Source organism: Diplotaxodon limnothrissa, linkage group LG11, assembly GCF_057381915.1.
Source record: "Diplotaxodon limnothrissa isolate DT_005_m linkage group LG11, D_limnothrissa_male_GT1.1, whole genome shotgun sequence".
NCBI lineage: Eukaryota > Metazoa > Chordata > Actinopteri > Cichliformes > Cichlidae > Diplotaxodon > Diplotaxodon limnothrissa.
This window is the reverse complement of record NC_140606.1, coordinates 25,005,396-25,030,484: the sequence shown is the minus strand read 5'-3', so window position 1 is coordinate 25,030,484 and position 25,089 is coordinate 25,005,396. Positions and strand designations below refer to the sequence as shown.

The 25,089-nt window shown below is 42.2% G+C and overlaps 1 protein-coding gene across 1 annotated transcript; it reads left to right on the top strand.

Annotated features, from left to right (window-relative positions):
- The first annotated feature begins 614 nt into the window (after window positions 1-614).
- On the top strand, window positions 615-25,089 carry gsk3ab (glycogen synthase kinase 3 alpha b). The gene is made up of 10 exons (XM_085366426.1): window positions 615-800; window positions 11,418-11,605; window positions 11,715-11,798; window positions 13,366-13,476; window positions 18,746-18,876; window positions 19,151-19,355; window positions 20,588-20,683; window positions 20,845-21,031; window positions 21,154-21,231; window positions 23,283-25,089. The coding sequence occupies exons 1-10, from the start codon at window positions 626-628 to the stop codon at window positions 23,348-23,350; spliced, it is 1,323 nt and encodes a 440-aa protein (XP_085222552.1). The 5' UTR covers window positions 615-625; the 3' UTR covers window positions 23,351-25,089.

Sequence of the window (25,089 nt, the reverse complement as noted above, 5' to 3'; positions counted from 1 at the left end):
TTTTAGACCCTGTGATTGGACAGGTTGATTGTCAATTACAAACTGCGATTGTTTCCCGGGGATTGTAGTTTTTTCAAAGTAGAAATACTTGTTTTTGTTTGGTTTTTGAGTACTTTCAACTTGTATTATTATTATTTTACTAAATCACTAAGTCTTGGTTTACTGGTTTATTTATGGTAACTATTTTTAAAAATATTACTCTTATTAAACACGTACACACGATTAACTCCAGCTTCAAGAGCATAATTGATTCTGTTAATATGGATTTCACTATATGTCCGAACCCGATCTTAAACCCAGTTGCAATGTCTACATTTCTACTTTTGTGGTAAAATGAAACGGGTTTGTTAGGTTCGTATTTTAGACTTAACGACCAAATAACTCATTTTCCCATGAAGCCTTGCGAACTTTACGTCGTTGTGCGTCAACTCCCCAGTCCCCCCTCCCCCTCCCCATCATCACTGCTCTACAGAGGAAGAAAGGGGGAGACGGGTAACCTACAGTGAACGTTGTAAGTGTAGTTTTTATTTATATAGTATATTAAAATACACAGACACAGCTTAAACATCTGCCGGCGTGGCTGCTAATAACGTCCGACCTAGCCCCGGCTTTAGTTCAAATAAATATGAGCGGCAGCGGGCGGCCCAGGACCAGCTCATTCGCTGAGCCTCCCGGAGGTCCCGGATCTGCTGCGGCCGGTGCCGGATCAGGGGTAGCCGGCGGAAGCTCGACAGGAAAGTCCGGGGGTTCACAAGCCAGTGGAAGCAGCTCGACTGGCTTTGGGAATTTGAAGCTACCCAGTAAGTATTATGTTATATTTTTACCACGTGCCCAGTTTACACGTTAAGACGAAGACTTGGACTGTTGGTTATTTTTTTAAAGAAACGTGTCGGGAATTATTTAATGCGGTGGAGCTAAATCTGTTAGCAGGTTAGCTTTGTAGCCAACGCTAGCTATGTTTTTCATTAAAGGAGCCTTGCGATCGAGGGCTTTTATCGACTTGCTAACATTGTAGTTAGCTATGAAGGGAAGCTTAGAACTAAGCCGCTGATATTTCGACTTTAACTAACGTCATGTCATATTTTTAATAAAGATCAGTGGTTATTAGTGCATTGTAACCCAACAATAGCGTTGTTTTAAGCATACACGCTAATATATTGGTCATTAATATCAGATATAATAGTTAGCGGTCTTGCTAACATATTGAAAACCATCTTATATAGGTTATTAATCGTTGTTCTCGGTTGTGTCTTATCTTGTGCTGATGTTTTGCCCCACACCGGTAACGAGTAAGCTGATACCTTTTGTGGTAACTTGAATTCATGGAGATAATCGTCAGCGAAAATCTCTCAATACTGTTCAATCAACTGTTACGTTTGCTCATTAACCAGCAAATATTGACCCTATCCTATCTAAGTGCTCCTTCTGGATGCCTACACTTTAGCAAACAGGGGCTCATCTATGCATGGATTTAGACTGTTACTTTAGAAAAATAACCCCACTTCAGGTCATCTTTAAAATCTTCTGTCTTAGTGTGGGGTATATTAACTGTGTACTTTTTTGCTGGGAGTTGGAACATAGTCACTGTCTTCACCATTTTGCCAACATTTCTGGTGCTCTGGACATCCTGGTTTGCCAGCAGGACTTCCTTCCAGGTAGTCATCCAGGTGTGATGACAGGAACTTGGAAAATGCTCATGTTGCAGTTGGCTGAAACCAAAGTGTGCATAAAATTAAAGCGGCAGAAAAGAATAACATCACATCTCATGTGTTAAATTTTGAGTTTAAGCAGTTACCTATAATTACAGCAGATGAAACGGAAGGAGGGCAAAGAAAAATTTCCTTATCTTCATCCATTTAACAATGAGCACAACTGTGGATAACTTCTTCTTTTGCGTCCCTTGCCTTCTCATTTTCCACAGTTTAATGAATTTCCCCTCAGGGGTTTTTCCTGGCTCACGTTGGCCCTTTGGGGGTGGGAGACTGAATACACACAAACACGACTGGTCTGCCTATAGTTAAGAAACTTATAAATGTTCCTAATACTTTTAAGCATTTTATTATCATACATAGATTTAAGATTGACTTAATTAAACTCCCATTTTAAAAATAAGACATTATGACTATTGCAAAAAACAATAATCATGATTGTTTTGTTCAATAATTCTGATCTCGGTAACACAAGTATTCATAAACTTTGCAAACATGTGGTAGCTAAATCTTTTTCCTAAACTCGAATTATAGCTTTGTTCAAATGAAGAAAATATAATCAAGGGAGAAAAGGTGGTGAACATAGTGAAAGATGCAGTGTCACCTGATCAAGAGTTAGACCCAGATTAGCATGGGTTTTTGACCATAAACCCCCGTCTTGCTAGTAAGCAGCCTCAATGGAGTTAGTGAAAGTCCCAGGCAGCAGCAGGCTCACGGGAGAATGGGTGGCCAGGCAGTGAATGACGGAAAGTCGACAGCCAGTGAACGCCTTGGTTGCACGCCACCAAAAGCAGACCGGATGATAGAGCCTGTGAGGTCCAGACACAAAGACCGTTACCATTAAAGTTTCTTCGTAGGTTCACCCATGTGGATTTTACAGCTTTTACTTCTAGATGCTCATCAAAGGCTGTCTTTATATGATCTTGGCTAAGACTTGGAGAGACAAGTGAAAACACACTGTACTAAAAGAAAGGGTTTTGTCTGTAATGCAAGATAAAGCAAAAATGAATTTTAACAAGTAATAATTTACCAAGATGTTCATTATCATGAACATCTTGTTTTCATAACTGCTGGAAGTTAATATTGTAATCACTACCTGGACCTCATAGAAACCCAACCCAGTGTAATGTTTAAACTACATGGACTCTAAGCTCGCTCGCCATCTCCATGTTTTTGTCTTTCATCCAAACTTAACCCTGGCTCAGTTCACACCTAAACATGGTGTGGATAACCAAGAAAACTCCAGGCTAATTGTTAATCTAAAACGGAGGGGGGGAAAACAGATTTTCCTTAAGTAGTAATTTAGAAGCATAATGTAATTTACTATTGTTAGATAACTTTTCATTTTCCAAATCTGAATTGTAGTTTCTCAGAAAGATTTCTTAAAATAAGCTGTCAGAAAGTAAATATGTGCCACTTGCTGTATTGTTTAATAAAGGGGATCACTGAGCATGTTATCAGGGAGAGGCAGATCATCAGTTTCACAAATTTGGGGAACGTAGAGGGTGGGTATCTGACCTTGGAGAGAAGAGCAGGAAAGCAGAAGAGCGTTTTTTGACGCTCTGCAACTGATCCAGATGCTTTTTTTTTACAGACCTTACATCCAGTTTACAGTCATTTGATCAACGTCTTTTGTTTTTTAGTCCAGCAGTCAGGGAACGTTTGCTCTCGATTAGTAAGGAGCATTAACAGACTGCAGTTATATCACTGCTTATAACCCCTTTTCAGTTTATAACCTTAAAAATGTCAATCAGAAGCACTAATTGACCACTGAAAAACACTTGTGATCACTGATGCCAGAGGTAACAGAGCCCAGCTGCAACTGAAGGGAAAAAACTAAAATGTGTGAAATTAATTAGATCTAATCTAAACACAAATGGACAAAGACGTGATCAAATAAATAAGAACACCAAACTGATCGAGGACTCAGTACCAGTTTTCATTACACGCACAGCCCTTTTTATTAGTGTAACAGTAACATTTTTGTTCATACAAAAAAAGCCTAATGCCTAAGGTAGAATCACTGTTTTCTATTTGTGTCTGTTGCTAATGTTGAATTCTTAGTTGGACGAGAACCTCAAACTATACCTCTCTGTTATAAAGTGCCTGTTTTTTAGAATAATTGAGCTATTTTCCCCGAACATTCTCTCTCTCACATACACACACGTCCATAATTAGTGATATAACATACTGTCAGGAGAGGAAGTGGAATGATGTCAGTCCAGCCACACCAACCTCATTAAGCAAACTGGTATCATCAAGACATGACAAATCCACATTAACAACATTGTTCATCTGTGATATTATGAAGTTCAGTGTTTCAGCAGCTCTGAGTCAGCACTGAACTCCACAGCATCTCTGGGTGTAACCCATTGCTCATGGTTTCCACCCAGTGTGGTATACAGACTTCAAATATAGCAGTAATAGAGCTCTGTGTAAGGTTATTACTGAGCACTGGCAGATACTATTTGAGTATCTTTTTCCATTTACAATACTATACACATACCTTGACTACATTTATCTGATCAGATGGAGAATACTGATCTAATAGTATTTTTCTATGTGGAAGAGAAGGAATTATGCTTGTGTACGACCTCAGGTTCAACATAAACAGCATTCTTTGTAAATTAAAGTGCTACAAATCAATAGATCCAAAAGTATAATTTTACTTGATTTGTGTTGGTGGAATAATAAAGGATGATATCAATCAGTAAAAATTAAGTGGCTTTTTTGGCATTATTCATGTAGTTTATTTTCTCCTAAAACAAAAAAGGACTCTGCGACCGAACATAACGAGTGAGAGAGAAGTTAAAGCATCAGCTCATCTGAGCTTTTCAGCCGCGTTGACCACAAGTTGCAGTTTAGTGGGAAAAAAGGCTCAAGCATAAAACAGAAATCTGGAGCTGGTACTGGTGTTACACACCTTTGAAGTGCTGCTGTGGTGAAGTAAACAGAACATTGTTATATATATTATTACAGTACTCTGTTTTTGGTAACCATTGTCCTTGATGTAAATATGTAAAAAATGTGTATGTTTCTGTTCTATGTCTTGTGTACTGTTTGTTTGTATATGTGTATTTCTTGCTGCTGTTACACCCAAATTTCCCCTTGTCGGACAATTAATGCTGGGCATACACTGTGCGATTTTTGGCTCATTTTGAGCCGATTTTCCAGTCGTGTGACCGTTTTGGTGATTGGCCCGAGTTTCGCCTTCATCGTGTGTCGTGCATCGTGTAGTATACGTGGGGTAAGGGGAGCGATTAACACCTCACGACCAGCTCCCAATCATCAATCGCTTGGTCATAAGAAAATCAAACCTGTTTGAAATCCTGTCGGCCGTCGTAAGGGTGTCACCAAAGCCTCTCACACTGCGCACACGCAAACACAGAAATGGAAGTGAAAAGACGGAGCAGCACGGCAGTGCAGCGTGTGATCTGGACACAAGCGATGGAGGCACAACTTGTAGAACTTTGGCAAGCTCATCCGAGCCTTTTTGACCACAACAACCGTGAAAATAGTTGGATTTACATTGCTGCTCAATCACAGCTGCCTGATCAATGTTTTTCATTAGCAATTTAGCAAAGTTGATGGTGGTGGTGTGCGCGTCTGTGTGAGTGAAAGACAGAGGGAGAGCAAGCGACAGATTTTCTGTTATAACCTTCATTTTATGGACGCACAGTGTGAGCACTCAGGTCAAATCAGAGCATCGGGTCGTATAGTGTGAGACTCTGCATCGTGACCTACGAACTTCTAACTAGGGCTGCTCGATTATGGCAAAAATGATAATCACGATTATTTTCACTGAAATTGAGATCACGATTATTTGACGATATTTATTTCGTCCGCCAGAGCTTATATATATTTTTTTTACATGCTGTAGTGCCATTTGTCGGAGCATTTCACGTTGCTATACATCAATACAACTGTTATAGCCCATATTTTTAAAATGTGTATGTATTAAGTCCATAGTAACTACATTAATTGCAAAAAAGTGCAATAAACTACAAAAAAAATTGAAAATCGTTTTTGTTTTGTTTTTTTACATATATTTCTACTTGGAGAAATTTAAGAGGTTTATCCCTCAAAACTTTAAATACAAAAAAGTTGCAAAAAATAGTTTACAACAACAGGAAATTTATTTTGAGTGTCTTCATAGTTTTATTTTTGGAGATACAGCAATTTTTATATACTGCAGGAAAAACAAAAAAACAATCCTATGATGCAAATTTGCAAAGAATGTGCATGTGCATCAAAATAAACTATTTCCAGCAGTGCAATTCGAGTTCTAAGGCCTACAAGTAAAAAAACTACATTTTCCGCGAAAATGACGTCACTTGCGATAGTTCGCGTTGACGTCTTTTTCAATGTGGGAAGTGTTATGAACAGCTGATCGGATCGGCAAAGCGTGTTTCTGGAATATTATGTTTTTGTTCCTGCAAGCGCTTTTTATGCAATTTTTGCAAAGCTATATGTGGAAGGAAACCGTGACCTAGGACAAGCTGATGGCATAAGATGTAACTCCTCTGGTTTCATATGGAAAAAAATTTATTGTGCTAGCTTAGCGGTTCAGGTTCTACAGGGATTTAAAAATAGTTATACAAAACGAGCATGCTGCTCTGACCGGCTTTAAAGGGTTAAGAATAACAATGTATTGAATAATGACTTTAAAAAATAATATAAAATAGTGTGCAAATACTGATAACAGTGTAAGTATTTGCAATATAAGAAATAAATGAAAAATGTGAACTTTGCAGTGTTGCTCTGTGGTGCAGCTACGACACCATAGCAAAGTTTACACACTGTGTCTACTTGATCCACGTCTGACTCCGCGAACCCATAATGTTTCCACACCACTGAAGTTTTTTTTCTTTACCTTTCTTTTCAACCAACGGCAGTCACTCTCCTCTCCAAATAACTTCTGCTTAGCTTTCCGAGCTTCCCTCGGGTCCTCTTAATTGTTGTGACGCGTGTTTGAAATGCAGAGCAGTGCGCTTGATTTGCCACACGGAGCAGCGCGAGAGTAAAGCATGAGGGAGGGGCTAATAATCGGCTCAGTCATTTTTAATGATCGTTGAAAGCCCAGATCGTAATCGTGATTAAAATTCGATTAATTGAGCAGCCCTACTTCTAACCCCTGCGAGTCAATCGTGCAGTTTGAGCAGAAGCTGAATAACGCGACTGAAAAAATCGCACAGTGTATGCCCAGCTTAAAGGATTATTCTTACTCAACATTCTGGAATTTGCTATAAGAATAAGTATCGGACTGATATCTGATCTATCAGAAATGGGAAATGGAGAGAAGCATTTCTGGCTGTGCCACATTCAGTTTGAAAGCCGTCATGGTTGTACTGTGTAGTTTTGTGACGAGTAAAATCTGTACTGTATATAGTATGATTAGCATCGTTCAGGAAAATGAAAGATGAATGGATTAAAGGGACCAGTAGCTTTGGTGCAATTTCTTTCTGCCACTTACACGCTTATGGAGAGTGCTAATAAACTACTAATGATCAAGTAGTAGCAACCACAAATTATTTTATCAAGTTAAGTGTGTGCTTGAGCTTTTTTACACTTACAAACAAGCTCAAAGGTAATTGCTTATTAAGTGGGGGTGTGATCAGAGTCACTTTGCTCGTCCGTTTGCTCTTATTAGAAACCAAAGCCCTTCACTGGCAGAGGAGCAGACTGCTCATCTTTGTATTCATTATTCAAGACCCTATCATGCCACAGCTGCTCCATATTTAATGTGCTCCCCTGTGACTTAACTTTTTCTTTCTTTCGTTTTTTTAAGGGTGTAAAAATGATGCTAAAATAAAACACAAAGGGGCAATGTAATGTGCAGCTGTACAGCAGTGTGCAGACACCACACCGCGACTGATCTCAAAGCTGAATATTTCCTGCTGACTCGAGGGTAGAGATCAGATCTAGGCCAATCATGTGGATATGCTGCTGGCTTCTATTTACTGTTAACCTTGAAAAAGTTTTGACTGGAAACTTTAGAAATGGGCAAGTATAATTTTTGCCTTTGGTCAGCACTGATCATTCAGAATCAGAATCAGAATGGGTTTATTGCCAGATGTTGAGGTTTACAACATTAGGAAATTGCTGCGGTGCTTCAGTGCAGACAATAAGAATTAAAGTGCTATGTAGAAAGAAAGATATGTGCATGAGATATACATGAGATATATACATGAGAATAAGAATTATGAGTGCTACGTAGAAAGATATATACATGAGTGCAGGTGGTGATCAGTGCCAAACATGAAATGATGCAGTGACACAGCGTAGGGTCATGTGTTAGTGGCGGGGACAGTCATGTGGTTATTGTTCATGTGTCCAACAGCAGAGGGGAAGAAACTGTTCTTGTGGCGAGAGGTTCTGGTGCGAATGGACCGGAGCCTCCTGCCTGAGGGGAGCAGGTCAAACAGACTGTGTCCAGGGTGAGAAGGGTCAGCTGAGATCCGAGCTGCATGCCGCAGTGTCCTGGAGGTGTACAGGTCCTGCAGAGATGGGAGTCTGCAGCCAATCACCTTCTCAGCAGAGCGCACAACACGCTGCAGTCTCTGTTTGTCCCTGATAGTGGCTCCAGCGTACCACACGGTGATGGAGGAGGTGAGGATGGACTCGATGATTGCAGTGTAGAATTGCATCATCGTCCGTGTTGGCAGGTTGAATTTCTTCAGCTGCCTCAGGAAGTACATCCTCTGCTGGGCTTTCTTGATGACGGAGGTGATGGTGGGTTCCCACTTCAGGTCCTGGGTGATGGTGGTACCCAGGAAGCGAAATGAGTCCACAGAGGTGATGGGGGTGTCAGTCAGGATGATGGGGGGGAGTGGGGCTGTGTGCTTCCTGAAGTCCACAATAATCTCCACTGTCTTCTGGGCATTCAGCACCAGGTTGTTGTGGCTGCACCAAGACACCAGACGTTCAACCTCCCTCCTGTAGGCAGACTCGTCCCCGTCCGAGATGAGCCCAATGACGGTGGTGTCATCTGCGAACTTGATTAGCTTGACAGACTGGTGGGTGGAGGTGCAGCAGTTGGTGTACAGGGAGAAGAGCAGAGGAGAAAGAACACAGCCCTGAGGGGAGCCGGTGCTGATGGTCCGGGAGTCCGAGACATTCTTTCCCAGCCTCACGTGCTGCTTCCTGTCCGTCAGGAAGTCAGTGATCCACCGGCAGATGGGATCAGGCACATTCATCTGGGAAAGCTTGCCTCGGAGATGGTCTGGAAGGATGGTGTTGAAGGCAGAGCTGAAGTCCACAAACAGGATCCTGGCGTAGGTTCCTGGGGAGTCCAGATGCTGCAGGATGAAGTGTAGGGCCATGTTGATGGCGTCGTCTACAGACCTGTTGGCTCTATATGCAAACTGCAGGGGGTCCAGGAGGGGGGCCGTGAGGGTCTTGAGATGGGAGAGAACTAGGCGCTCAAATGACTTCATGACCACAGATGTCAGAGCCACGGGTCTGTAGTCATTTAGTCCAGTGATCCTAGGTTTCTTGGGGACAGGGATTATGGTAGAGGACTTGAAGCAGGCAGGCACATGACATGCCTGCAGTGAGGAGTTGAAGATGCCAGAAAATTCGGAGGTGGTAATCTATCTGACTAAATAATTGTTGTCTAAGCATGTGCTGGAAGGGCAGCTGATGAAGCCAAATCACTTAGGCTAGTCGGGAGAAATAAAATGTTTCATTGTCTGATTCCATTTTGTAACTCAAAGACATAGCAGAGATCAGGAGGGGTCCTGTTGAGACAGGCGAAGTGAGCAAGCCCAGGAAATGGAAGCACCTCTGGGTGTGCTACTGTCCATGCAATGTTATCACAGGCTCTGACAAGCCTTTTGGCAATGGGCTTCTTCTCTGCTCTTCATCCCCTCCCAGTGTCATTGCTTCTGGTGCCCATTTGTCAGATAATTCTTGAACCAACACTTGCACAGTCATAAAACTCTGAGCAGCTACTTGACCCTAACTAGAAGTGTCAGATACTGTTGGGTCTTAAGCTTCTCACTTTGCCTGATTTCCACAAGGTCGAACATTAGCCTGACAGTATCACTGCTCAACCGGTTGGGAACACATACAGTCCAGTTTGATCTAAAGTGGGAAGGTCTAGTAAACCATAACCTTAATAGCCTTAATAATTTTAATGTACAAAGGTAAGCATTCATATTTAATAACTATCCATTAGTAGGACTCATTATGAATGGACTGCAATGTCTTAAAATAAATACAATATGCCACATCTGTACCTGCAGACATCCTTTAGTACAGGAACCCCTGGGCCATGGACCAGTACCGGTCCGTGAGTCGTTTGGTAACGGGCTGCCAGAGTTGAGGCTCTGGTGTGAAATTTATGGTTTACACAGTTTTTATTGTTAACGCGGTTTCCCTGGGTCTTTTCCCGTGTTGTAGTTGTGTATCTTATTTTGAAAGAAATATTTAAGCATTACCATAGCGACCAGAGAGCATTAAAGGGCAGACAGGAGGCTGTTACTCTCTATGTTGTTAGCGCATTTCAGGAGGACGCTGCTAATAAAGTTACACAATTACACGGTGAATTCACTTTTTTTTTTTTATATATATATATCATATTTGCAAAATACCACAGTTTTTTGTCTTGGTCGTATCATTTTATTTTGTTGTATTTATCTGCGACACTTTAAAGGCCGGTCTGTGAAAATATTGTCTGAAATTAAACCGGCCCATGGTGCAAAAAAGGTTCTCTATTTCTTTATTTACTTTTTATTTTAAATTGCATTACATTTGAAGTTAAATTTAGTAACTGCATGATGTTGAAGTTTATTAATAATTGTATTAAATAATCAAGACTATATATTTTGCTAAGATCAAGCCCATGCTGTTTTATTTTCTTTGGAAACTATTCTGCTATTTTTTTTTCTCCAAGAGTCTCACAGCCCCACACAGGTTTTACCAATCTAATGGCAGATTTGCAAGCTCTTCTGTTTATTTATTTCAGTGGTTTAAAGGTGGTTGGAAAAAACCTGTTGATGCATTAAATTCTACTAGACGATGGTAATGTGCTTTTACACACACACGCACGCACGCACGCACACAAAAAGAGTTGCATAAACTGTGATTTTTACCATGTTGTTTTATCCTCATTAATTTTGCTTTTCTGTCAGACATATGCCTGTTATTTAAATATGGTATCGATCGAATTGAATCTGCAAAGCTGAAACTGTGATTGATACTTCCATATTCGGTTTGGTGCACAGTTCCCAACCTGACTGTTCTGCTTTAGCCAGGTTGTGTAGCTAAAGCAGCAGCTACAGGGAATTACTACAGGGAATTAATTATATTGGTTAATGTAGTCAGTAATTAGTAAATTTGGCTTTTAGCTGTAATATTTTTTTGGAAAACCTTTTTTGGCCTCAGGTTTCAGGTATTTGTAACAAGAAGGGATTAATCATTGATAGCAGTGTTGAATAAATAGATCATTTTAATGCATGGGTCCAGTATGAAAGACGTTTAGGCTGATTTTCCTCAAGAAAGCAAGGGCAAAGTGTTGTGAGAAGAAGTTCATTATCAGTCTGGATTGTGCCTGAGGAGCTTTTACTTTTACATCATTTTTGATCTAATTTCAGTAGTATTATTTAAGTGCTAAGATGTGTAACTGTCAGGTAAAGCCAAATGTTTTTTAATAATTTCAGGATCTCTAACAAGTTTTTTTTTTTTTTTTCTTTCTGTCATCCACAGGAGACAGTGGCAAAGTGACGACGGTGGTAGCCACACCCGGTCAGGGCCCTGATCGCCCACAGGAAGTGTCCTACACAGACATAAAGGTTATAGGAAATGGCTCGTTTGGAGTGGTCTACCAGGCTCGCCTCATCGACACCCAGGAGATGGTGGCAATTAAGAAAGTTCTCCAAGACAAGAGATTTAAGGTATGCTTAGACAGGCTTACCTGGACAGATAATTACAGTGAAGTAAATGCTAGTTTTTCACCTTGTGCAGTTCACTCACTTTTCCTTCGTCTCTCTTTTCCTCTTGCAGAATAGGGAGCTGCAAATTATGAGAAAATTGGACCACTGCAACATTGTCAGGCTACGTTACTTCTTCTACTCCAGTGGAGAGAAGGTGTGTTTGCACTGACCTGACATTTTACGTTGTATATTGTAGAAACTTAGCAGATGGAGCACTGTACTTCCACTCCCTGGCATTTAATCTTCCATGCATCAGTGATGATTCACAGACATGTTTTGGACAAGCCGATCTTGGTCTTTGTTGTACAATGAATAGTTGAATACTTGGAGTTGATGGGGTCCAAGCTCTTTATTTGAATCGCTCAGATTATTGTGGTTTTAAAGAGAAATCACAGACTATGCTTGGCACACTTTTTAAATCTCTGAAGACTTGAGCAAATAATACTTGAGCAGATGACTTTGTGACACACTGACTAGTGAATTAATCTTCTGATGCTGTGGGAACAAATGTTTCAGTCCCTGAATTCCTCAGATCTGGATGCTTAAGCGATATTCTGTTCTTTTAGTTTTTAGCCAAATCTAGTGTAGAGTCACCATATGACTCAGTCTGCCTCTATCATGTCAAATCTGAAAGTAAAAAAGTTAATAAATTAGCTCTTTGCTGGTGTTATTTCAGCATTTATAGTTTAATTTACTTTAGAAATATTTACAGCAGCAAAGCAGTAAACTGTGATCACACTCATAATTGCGCATTGGTTTTAGCATTTAAGTCAGCATCCCTCATTGGCCCTCCTCAGGCACACTGAGTGCTGCAGGTACCACTGCTACAAAGAAAGAATTTAAAGTTGTTCCACAGTAACTAGCAGCTTTGACAGCATACAGATGGCTCTTATTTTAACCTCTTTTTAATTCATTGGCTTTGTGGCTACTTGCAACAATCCAGTGCTGGATGGTAGCAGCTGAAAAAGATTCTCCCATGTTGAAGCTTGTTGAACAGGTGGTTTGTGGGACTCTTATTGACTTTTTAGTGTCTAAGGTTTTGATTGTGACCACAGGGATTAGTGCTACTGCTTTTTCTTTTTTGTGGTGACTGCAGCTTCAGGTCAAAGTATGAAAGCGTTGTTGTCCATACTGCTGTATATTTTTTCCAGAAGAACAGAGGCAGAATCTCCTAAAAGTCTTTATTCCCTCTGAGATACATTTTACAATCCACCTGCATCTATTTTTAGCCACAAATGCAAGTGACATTCTCACACTGTTGAGTCAACAACCAGCATTGTCTTCATGCTGTGTTTGCAGTCCCACTAACAAGAGCCTCTATATTTTTGTAGCCTCATATACTGCTTTTAATTTGAAAATAGCAGGAAAATATTGCTCGTTGCTCAAGGTAGCTTTCGTCAGGTTGTTTCACAGGTAAACTTAACTGTGGTTGGTGGAAACACTGTCATTGGGACAATGACGGTCAATCACTTTGTCCGACATACTTATTACTAGCCCCGGGCCATTGGCTGTATTGACTTCTGCTGAAGTGTATCCCCACTGTCTGGTTGTATCAGCTATATCTTTCTTTCTTTCTTTTTTTTTTACACCCCATGCACAATACACTGTTTCATTACATTCATTTGATCTGGTTTCACTTTTGGGACTCGATTTGAAGTGGTTAAGATTCATTTTCCTCCAGTAATCACACAATCCTCTTTGCTTTTGTTCCTCTTTACCAGAAAGATGAGGTGTATTTGAATCTGGTGCTGGATTACGTCCCCGAGACGGTGTACAGGGTGGCTCGCCACTTCAATAAGGCCAAGACCACCATCCCCATCATCTATGTTAAGGTGGGTAGAAACACACACACACACACACACACACTGCTGCTCACGTGAGCATTTCCCGGTCACTGCTATCACCATGTCACTGTATGCATTGAAAAGTGAGTGGTTTATTTATTACTGCCATATTTAAATCTTGTATATTTCATTTATTAAAAAGGACATTATAACCATAAAGACATATTGTGAGGTCTGTTTGTGAACGCAGACACAGACCACTCTGTTTATCTTCAAACAGAGTTTTTAACTGAGTATCGTTCTCAACCAAGTTGAAGTTTGTAAATGAGGGGATGTTAGAGTTTCAAATTGATACCATGGATGCATCTATTAAAAATCTCTGACAAGTATAAATCCTGGTGACCTTGAATTCAAGGCCAGTGGTAAAGTTTTCTGAAAATCTTGTGAACATGAGAATGAGGGGACGTACGTTTTTCAAAATCTCAGACAAATTAGAATCCTGGCGAACTTGAGGTCAAGGTCAAAGGTCAAAGTTTCTGAAAATCATTAAGGATTAAGGTTTTTTTAAATTTAAGCCATTAGTGCACCTACTGGGACGCTCTTGGAAGCTTTAAAAAAATCTGTTGGAAACTGGGAGTAAATTTTAGTTCAGTAATTGCTTGTGGATGTAATAAAAACAGGCAGCTCACCGTTTCAGGATTATGAAAGCAGAAAAGAGGAAGGATGGTCCCAAGGGAAGTGATTTGTTTGCAGTCTTCTTGGCTGTCTGTTTCGGGTGCTCAGTTTGGAGAGTGTTTGCGTGCTTACTGTGTGCGAAGCAGCAGAGGACATTATAGCTGTCTCATGGCCCATTTCCCTACCTCAGCCTCCTGCTCCCCTGTGCCTTTGAGATGCATACTGATCTCTGTCACTCTTTCTTTTTTTTTTCTCTAACCGTCTGTCACCATATGCAGGGTCTTCTCCCCCCTCCATGTCTCCCTTGGTGTCATGTTCGCCATTTCATCTCCTCTTACCTCTCTCTGCCCCCCTTTTAACTATCATCTCTTATCCCTCAGTCATCTTGTCTGCAGTATTTTATAATCTGGCCAGCCTGCTGTCAGTGCATCATGTGGGCAATAATGATGATAATGGAGATGATGACGAATTAAGATGCTTACTGTCTGTGTGTCACAGGCACATTTAATGGGCACACACTTAACTGTGTGGTGAATTTCTCATTCCATAACAACATCATCGACCTCGGGTGTGTAGGCAGATGCCAAATAGGAGCTGGCCGTAGATCTTCAGGGAGTATTTTTCACCCTTGTGTTATTTTGGTATAGAAGCACAACACCACAGGCTGCATGAGACAAACGAACAGCTGCTTCTTTCGACAAACCCCTTTACATTGTGCCCAAAAACAGAATTGGGGCACATGTTGATGTGACTAACATATGGTGAACATCTATACAGAATCAGCTGTGCCTACAGATTAAATCATCCATTTTAGTAAAAGTTTAACAACATTTAATTTGCAGCACAATACACGCTGCCCGGTCTCAGGGCACAACGTAGAATGCTGATGAGAAAGTGATCTATTTGTTTGGACACAATCTGTCCAGGTTTCTTTTTTTCCCAACAGTCAGCACAATTGTCAGACTAATGGGAAGTATGTTTCCTGTCTGAAGCACGCTTGTCATCCACACTCATCAGCACAGATTTCTCTCCATGGCAACCAAGAAAACAAGCTTTGAACAAAGTGGCAACTGTCGTGTTTTAAACCAAACAATGAGCTCTTTCTGAATCTGAGTAGTTTTTAAATGCATATAAACCTAACAAGCTGGTTAGCTATTGGTAATTAGTAACTTATTTAAAACAACACAATTGACGCATAAGCTTCTGCTCGTTGTAGGAAGTGAACTATGGTCTCTGGTGGAAGCGACACCATCACTAACACCATGTGGACTTTTTCACCCTTTAAATGTGGAAAGTAGGGCTGCCACAAACGATTATTTTGATAGTCGACTAGTCACCGATTATTTTTGCGATTAGTCGACTAATCAGATCATGCATCCATTGGACGTAAAACATACAGCTTATTGCACCAGCAGCATCTGCTCTTATATAACTATCATTAGCTTACAGCTTTAAGTGTTTACTGTATGTGCTAACTAAAAATAAAGACAAGATGATAGTTTATTAAATTTTAATGAAATTTGCAGATTGTTTCGGTGAAGTAAACTCCTTGCTATCTAAAATATAACGGGACACCGGAGTATATTCTCGAGCATCTCACACTTCTGACAATCAGCTGTGTAAAAACTATAACTTTAATCTCAGCCAAACCGATTTACTCAGGAACAAATAAAATACTGAAAAAAGCCAAACAATAACATTTTGAAGTTATCTAAGTGACTTATATATATTTAACCTGAGTAGCGAAAGACAGCAGTGGGTTTGAAAACGATTTGCCGGGAGTCCGGGGTTCTCACGGGCTCTAGTGAGCCTTGCCCCCGGCTAGCTATCGAGCTAGTGGGTAACAGACGTCTCCGAAAACGCCTCCTCTGCACCCTGGTGACATATCCCTACTCCAAGGCCCTGCATGTGTGGGTGGTTGTGGTGGAGCGGGAAGAGGGAGGCAGCTGGAGAGTAGGGGTATGTCACCAGGGTGCAGAGGAGGCTACACCACCCCCCCCCCCCCCCCCCCCCCCTCCCCCTCAGTCCCCTTCTGGCTGCCTCTGCCTCAATTTTATCCCACAACTTAGACATTCACATTACTCACACTCTCATTACACATACATATAGGATCTTGGGGCACGATACACGGAGTCCAAATTACCATCAGGGTGTACACCCCACCCCTGGCGTCGTTGCCCACCTCTCAATTTTAAATACACGTAGACATTGAGGGCTAGCAGGAGGGACTATGCGCTTACCTGCTGCTCTCTGGCAGGTAGCTCCATACCCTCCTGGGTTTTAAATGCACCTTAGAACACACATGCATCAACATTACAATGAGCGGGTGGAGGGAGGTTTGGAGTCTTCTCTCACCCCCATTCTCTGCGGCCTGCGGGGGGGGGCTAGGAGGAGGAGTTGGCCGTCCGACTGCGGTCTGGAGTGTGGGGCCTCCCTGCTGCTGCAGAGTCGGGGTGGTCTGCCTCTCCCCACCGCAGGGAAAAGGGTAACACCACCTGGGTCTGGGTGCAGTTCCCCCCTCCAGGGGCAAGGGTACCTAGACCCGGTTCGTAGAGTACGCTTGGGGAGTGTGATCGTGTGTACAGTGTCTCTTTATGTCTGTCTCCACGTTGGTTGAGTGTGGAGTAAGTGCATATGAGAGCATGAGGATGGGAATGGATGTTTGTATATGTGTGTGCCTGTATGTCTGTGTCTATATGTCAGGTTGGGTATCAGACGCCACCTCTCTGGGGACACCTCAGGCCCTCCAAGGTTTGGAGGCCTATCTCCACCCACCACCACTTCCCCTGCCAGTGGCGGACTCCCTCAGGTGTCGGTGCGTTGGTGGTTCTTTGTGTCTGGGGGTGGGCGTCCGGGTACACACCGGCTCACTCCTTGGCGGCCGCTTATCGGGGCCTGGAGCCTGGGGCTCGCTCAGGCCACTTCGGAGGTGGGGTGCCCCCGGCCTCTCGGCCTGGGGCTCGGTCACTCAGGCACAGCTGGCTGCCGCCGGAGCTCACGGGCGCGTCACTGCAACTCCCCCTGGCTTCTGCTCCGCGGCTGCTGAGTGAGCCCTCATCTGGGACTCTCCTCAGCTCTTTCTGGGACAGTGGCGCGGCTGCCCCTCTGTTGGTCTTCCTTGGTCTCTTGTGTTCTGGGGGCCTCTGGATGTCTGGAGTTTTGATCTCCTCCATACCTGCTTCATACCCTGGAGGACGGGGCTGTGGCTCCCCACACTCCCTAGCAGATCGTTACATGGAGAAACCTTTGGAATGCAAGCATGCTGATCCACACAGGTATGCACACGGGTATTCACAGACGCGGACTACAGCTTTCTTGGCTGCTGCCTCAAAGCACATTGTGCGCTGTCTATCTTGCGTGCTGCACAATATCGTTTATTACTTAGTATCTACTGCTAGCTAGTTTATTGTGATGGTGCTGTTTTTTTTTATTATGTTGCTCTTTGTTGTTTGCTTTCTCTTCTGTTTTTTTTCTCCATACAGGTGACCCAGGTGTTTTGTTTTTTTTGTTTGTTTGTTTTTTTTTTCTTTCTTCCCCCCCTTCTCACCGTCTCTTCTCCCCTTTGGTTTTCTTTCTCTCCCTCTCTTTCTTTCATTCTTTCTCCCTGTCCTATCCACCAGTCATGTCTGTCCCATTTGTAGCAACTGAAAATAAAATAAATTCATAATTATAATAAAGGTCAATCAAATGGACCAATATGGCAAGGCCATGATGATCCACTTGGTAAAATAAATCCGCTTGGCATCTTTCTTGGCCTTAAGACAACAATTCTGATGGCTAAAGATCCAAACGGGACAAAAAAAAAAAAAAAAGTTTATAGGACCAAATCCCCAGGAGGAGTTCGTTAAAGTAGGAAAAAAAAAAGAAAATCATATATCACTACATTAACAGTCATGGCTATTTAGCAAGCTGCTATGAGACTGTGTTGGTTCATCTGCACCTTCGTTTTTGGCTCATTCTGATCCTTTTAAATGCAGAGTGTGCACTTAAAATTCCTCCGATTTTATAGCACGTTATTTATCTTCACCAAAGCCATTAAATTTGTGATACTGGGGCGTCCCGGCTTGTCAATCTTCAGTTTAGTATTTAAAAGAATGTATGCAGTGAAAATAATTGGCTGCTCTTAAAATGTCTAAAAAATTTGCTTTTCTCCAGATAGACAGGAATACTGTTTTCTCCTTTGTGGGATGAAATAACACGCCTATAATAAAACATGGAATTGCAGTGTAAGTTCACTGTGAGAGAAGCTAATAATTCTTTTCTTTTTTTGTCGTCAGTCCTGCAGCAACAACTTGTTAAACTGAAAACAATGAACTATTTATTGATTATTTTTATTCATCTATTGATTTTCTTCCACTTATTCGGTTCATATCTCATTTAATTTATTAAGTCATGCCTGTATTGTTTTTCTTTCAAACTTGTATATTGTCCTAAAAATAAATTGACTTGCATTTCATGTGATCTTAAAAAACATGAAAAATGAAAACGGTGCAGGAATCCTGATGGTGGCTTGTAGCTAGGACGTCTCCAGTGAGATATAAATGGCTTTTGTTCTTAAATTGCTCTTTTTTTTTTAGATTTGTTTGATTTTTGTCTGAGTTGTTAAACACTGTTGGGCATCGTGTCTCTGTCTCCTCCTCAGGTGTACATGTACCAGCTGTTCCGCAGCCTGGCCTATATCCATTCCCAGGGCGTGTGTCACAGAGACATAAAGCCTCAGAACCTCCTGGTGGACCCAGAATCGGCCATCCTCAAACTCTGTGACTTTGGCAGGTCAGTAACATTTCCCGCCTGCGGGCAGATCTGTCTGTCTGCATTTTTCATTTTTGCATTGTAGTGACCATTTCTGTCTCATTGTGGATATTTAGTTTGCTGTCTGTTTGTGTAGCGCTCTTCCTCGGGCTCCGCTTTCCCTGTGTGGATCACTCATGCCTTTTTTATGTCTGGGTCGCTTACATGCTACTGTGAAAACAAACACACTGGCAAATCCAAGGTTCACACCGACTGCGAGTCTCATCCTGAACTGTCTGTTTTCTGAATCCTCCAGTGCAAAGCAACTAGTTCGAGGGGAGCCAAATGTTTCCTATATTTGCTCGCGGTACTATCGTGCCCCAGAGCTCATATTTGGTGCCACCGACTACACGTCCAATATTGACATCTGGTCAGCCGGCTGTGTGTTGGCCGAGCTGCTGCTGGGTCAGCCCATCTTCCCCGGAGACAGCGGTGTGGACCAGCTAGTAGAGATCATCAAGGTACAGTAAGAGTGCTGTAAACAGTGGTACAGCTGGGCAATACCACCGCCTCTTCTTCCTCTACCTCTTTGCCCCCCCCCCCCCTTTTTTTTTTTTTTTGCACAAGTCGAGGAGCGTGTCAGGTTACATTTCACTGTGTTATACTTGTATAACTATGCATGTGACAAATGAAGAACCTTGAACCTTGTAATATTGTAAATGTAGGATTGTTTATAAAGGAACTGCATATTGAAGAAATATGGAGGAAAAAACATGCTTGGTCGAGGTCAGGGCTGCACAACATTTTTTTTTTAACTTGGTCCTTCAAAAGCAGCTCTGTCTTAGAAAATGTTGAATTTAATCTGCACTTAAAGTAATGCTCTGCTACCTTTCATTTTGTTGTGTTTAACAAACTTAAATATTAGAAAACATCTCTGAATGAAGAAAATATAAATATGCACAGATGCACATTGTGAACAAACACAGAGCCGTATTCATGAATATGAAAAAACTCAGATAATGATCTTTTCTGTTATGACCTGTGACTCTTAAGTGCTTTTGGTTTAATACCACTCAACAAAGAAAAGACCAGGATCTTTTCCTATTAGTATTACTATTTATGCATACATTTTTGTATGCATGCCGTGTTTCAAAGCACTTTTAGGTGTGTTCACTCAGGGTTGAAGTATGAGTCCATTTTCCCACACTTAGCTATCTGGGCTTCCCGGGTAAGCTGTACAATTTATTTATTTTTCATCCACCTCAGACAACGACTGGATCAATTTACTAGCAAACAATTCCCTTCCCTTCTTGTGTTTTCATACCATTATTATATTGCTGTTGTCCCCTTAGACTCCCTCGTCTCACTGTTGGACAGGCCCCAACACATATTGAGATGGGTTTATTGTAATGTTTAAAATCATTAGGTGTGTACTCATATTTGATGATAGCTGGTATTAAATAGGCAAAAGACAGCCTGAGGGCTAGAACCAGTCCAAAAATGATCTCAATACAGCTTTGCAGCATCCTAAAAGGAAAGCAAAACAATCCATCAATAATTAATAAGAGGCAATATAATGCAAAGGAATCTCAAGGTTGTCTGCAAAGAGGCTGGACTGCCATTTAACTTAATACCAATGCAGTGTGTTTCATCTGTGATCTCTGAAGTAGTGCATATCAGACAGTTGCAAGATTCAGACTCATTTATATAATGTAATGCAAATAAATGTTAACATTTCACTCCTGTTTGGCAGGTTTTGGGGACGCCAACAAGGGAGCAGATCCGGGAGATGAACCCCAACTACACAGAGTTTAAGTTCCCACAGATCAAAGCACACCCTTGGACAAAGGTATGCTCCCATTACTGGACAATATTGACGTTGAGAGGTTTACCTCTCTGAATGCAGTTACTGTTGCTCTTTAGAGAAAACGTCACACTAAACTAATTTTAATGAATCCAAATTCATGCTAGCATTGATCATCGATACATTTTCTTTCTATCTCCTATCAGGTGTTTAAGCCTCGTACCCCACCGGAGGCCATTGCTCTCTGCTCTCGACTGCTGGAATACACGCCGGTGACCCGGCTGTCGCCACTGGAGGCATGTGCGCACGCCTTCTTCGATGAGCTGCGCCAGCCGAACACCCGCCTCCCCAGCGGGCGAGAACTTCCGCCCCTATTCAACTTCAGTCCCGTTGGTCAGCATGTCCTTTTTTTTTTTTTTCTTCTTTCCTGCAGTCTGTTTCTTGCACAGATTATCAGCTGTTATTTATATTGTATCAGTATCATTAATCATGTTTTCTTTGCCCTGTTCTCTCAGAGCTGTCCATTCAGCCCCAGTTGAACTCCACACTCATTCCTCCTCACGCTCGTGCACAGACATCGCCTGCATCACACGGTACGTTATTAAATGGGCTTTAAAAAAAAATTATATACCGTATTTTCACGACCATAAGGCGCACTGTGCTAAAAGGCGCAGTCTCAGTTATGTGTGCCCTTACTGTATTTAACACACACATAAGGCGCACTGGACCATAGGGCGTATTTAAAAATAAAGCGGGAGCAAACCTGAATTCGGTACCTTACTCACATTTCTATTGCCGGTAATCGTCATCATCAACAACACACAAGCATACAAGTGTGCGTATTTAAAAATAAAGCAGGAGCAAAACAAAGTTTGGTACTCACATTTTTATCATCAATCAAACCCATCGAAGTCCTCATCCTCTGTGTCTGAATTGAACAGCTGCGCTAAATCTCCATCAAACATGCCAGGTTCACTGTCTTCACCGTCAGAGTCACTTTCCGTGCCGTGCGGCTCCTCGGAAATGATGCCGGCTTTTGCGAAAGCTCGAACAACAGTGCCAGCAGACATGTTAGCCCAAGCATCTACAATCCATTGGCAAATTGTGGCGTAACTCGCCCGGCGCTGCCTTCCACTCTTAGTGAAACTGTGGTCTCCACCGGTCATCCATCGCTCCCAGGCCGCTCGCAGCCTTACTTTGAACGGGCGGTTCACACCGATGTCCAGCGGTTGGAGTTCCTTTGTCAGGCCTCCCGGAATGACAGCAAGCTCACAGTTCATTTGCTTCACAAGTTTTTTCACATCGGCTGTGAGATGGGCACGCATAGAGTCACAGATCAACAGCGATGGTGATGCGTGGAAAAAACCACCTGGTCTCCTTACATACACCTCCCTCAGCCACTCTTTCATCATTTCCTCATCCATCCAGCCCTTTTCATTTGCCTTAATGATGATTTCTGCTGGAAACTTCTCTTTAGGCAAAGTCTTTCGCTTAAAAATCACCATAGGCGGCAGTTTCTGTCCATTAGCATGGCAGCCAAGCACAACAGTGAAAGAAGACTTTTCATACCCCGTTGTGCGTATCACTACCGTGCTGGTCCCCTTCTTCTCCACAGTGTGACTCACCGGGATGTCAAAAGTGAGCGGGACCTCGTCCATGTTAGTGATGTGGCTGGGCTAGATGTTTTTGTCGCCGATGTGTTTGCTGCAGTAGGAGCGGAAGATGGCCAGCTTTTCCTTATAATCCGCTGGAAGTTGCTGCGCTACCGTAGTCCTGGTCCGGATGGAAAAATGGCACCGTTTCATAAAACGAAAGCACCAAGACGGACCTCCTTGGAAATGTTCAATGTTCATCTCTTCAGCTAGTGAAACTGCTTTTAGCCGAATGGTGACCGTCGAAACGCTTCTCCCGCTCGCGCTTTGCTCGATGATCCACCGCTGGAGTCTTTCCTCCAACTCGAGCCACCTCGCCTTATGTCCGCGGAAACTCAGCTGCGTTTTCTTGACCTGCCGGAGCTTGTTTTCCAGCTTCCTCCATTTGCGAACCATCGATTCGTTAATCTTAAATTCTCTCGCCGCTGCTCGATTTCCATGTTCCTCCGCGTAGCTGATGGCCTTCAGTTTAAACTGTGCTTCGTAAGCGTGTCTCTTTGCCATTTTCAGGGTTGTTAAAACAACGATGTCCTGCATAATGCACATACCTGTTCTTTTATACAGGTATGTGCGATTGTCCCGGTATATACGATCAACGCCCACACTTCACCCTTTAACGTTCTCATGGTGTTCTCTACTACGTCCTCCTTACAACACATAGGGCGCACCGCGCTATAGGGCGCGCCGCACTTTTTGAAGAAAATCTAAGACTTTTAAGTGCGCCTTATGGTCGTGAAAATACGGTGTGTGTGTGTGTGTGTGTGTGTGTGTGTGTGTGTGTGTGTGTGTGTGTGTGTGTATATATATATATATATATATATATATATATATATATATATATATATATATATATATATATATATATATATATATATATATATATATATATATATATATATATATATATATATATATATATATATAATTTTTTTTTTTTTAAGGCACTGGTGTCTGTAATTGTTAAAACTTGTGCTTCCTCTTTTCCCCTGCAGAGGGCAGTGTGTCAGACAGTACCGCCCAGCCCAGCTCAGCACCTAGCTCCATCAACAACAGCACCTGAGCATTCATCCCTCTGTCATATTTTCTGTTTTGTCTTCCCCATGTTCTTTTTACTTTCCTCTGCTCCTCTCCCTCTCAACCTTCCTCCTGGCTCCAAACCCTTACAATACAAGGAAAAGAAACTAGATACACCCACGTAAAAACTCAGCACTGCTATTTCCCCTGAATATTTAACCATTTTCAATAAAATGCTGCACCTGCAGCTGTGGGTTGAGGACATTTAGGTAGTTGTGCTTGGGCTTATTTATAGGATGCAGGCCCAAGTCCAGGTTGGCTGCTGTCTGACCTCTTAGGATGTTTAGGAGATGAGGGGGGGGCTTGTATATATTATGTGGATTATCTGTAATATAATCAACAGTTGGCTTTTATCCCTTTTTTTCTTTTTTAGTTCATTTTATTTGAATTTTATGTGTGGCCACAGTGCCATTGATTGGGATCCTGATTGGCTAGTTAGTGCATAAGGCCCGACTGGTAGACAATCATCCTTTGTGGGGTCAAAAATGCCACACTTATACTGTACAGCTAACTCTGTGGACTGTCTGTCGCTTTCCACTTAAGTTGTCAGTTCACAAAGGCCACTGGTGAACAGATTCACCAGAGGAATGATTTGAAACAAAAAAAATCTCCCAGCGAATACAGTGTTGGCTCAAGATTGTGCGTGTCATTTTAGATAAGAGGTGGTTTTAGATTTTTATTACAGAGAAGAGCTCCCCAGCCCGTGTTCACCGTTTGTTTTCGAGTATTAGCTCCAGCACTGCCTTTTACGTGAACGAGAGGGAGTTTTGTGCGAGCAGAGCGCACATCTTCAGTTTTTTCTGTATAAGCTCATGTCGTCATTTAAGCTGGAAACCAAGAGTTTCAATTTAATTCTCAAGTGAGTATTGCACATCTCTAAAAGGGAGTAGAGGGAAGCAAATGTTGGTGGGGGGCTCCGGCTACATCTCAGAGTAGCCTCGGTGCCTCGCCGTGTTTTGAATGATGTTGCTGTTCGTATCAGCCTGATTATGTTGAAGAATGCTGTTTTCGCCGCTCACACCATCACTGGCGCCGCTTATTGTTTGTGCTGGAGGATGACTGTGATTTCATTTTGTGTGTCGCCAGAGTGTTGAAACCATCTTCGCCCCTTCCCAAAGCAAGTCCGCCTGCAAAGCTCATATCATGTTCTCCGCGCCATGCGGTGATGGTCGGGAATGATTCACGCAGCTGGCAGTCCTCTGTGGGCGTGGCCAGTTTCCTCTCTTCCAACACGCATGTTCAGCCCATGTCGACCACGCTGTTTTACTTCCACTAATATCAGTAATAATCTGACCAGAAATTATGCTCGAACCCCTGAAATCCAACAGCTTTTGGAGCCTCCCCCCTTCCATCCCTCCTAGTCTTCATCCCTCTGGCTTCAGATTCCCCCTTTTCTTCTTTTTTTTTTTTTCCCCCTGCCCACTGCTAAACTTGTAAATATCAAGTACCTTTTATTTTATTTTGGGTTTTGTTTTTTTTTTTGTTATTATTGTTATTATATTGTTGTTCCTGTAATTTTTTTTTCTCCTCTAGTAGACCGGCGCAGCAGCGTCCGGGTGATTATCCTCAGTCGCAGTCTGTAAATACGATTTCATTTCAGTCCCTGGTTCACGAGGGGAAAACAGAACAAAACGTTTCATTTTTATTCTCTCTCCCTCCACTTCTCTCTTCAGAGCGGCCCCTTTTCCCCCATAAATGTTGTCATAACTGTTTTATTTATTGTGT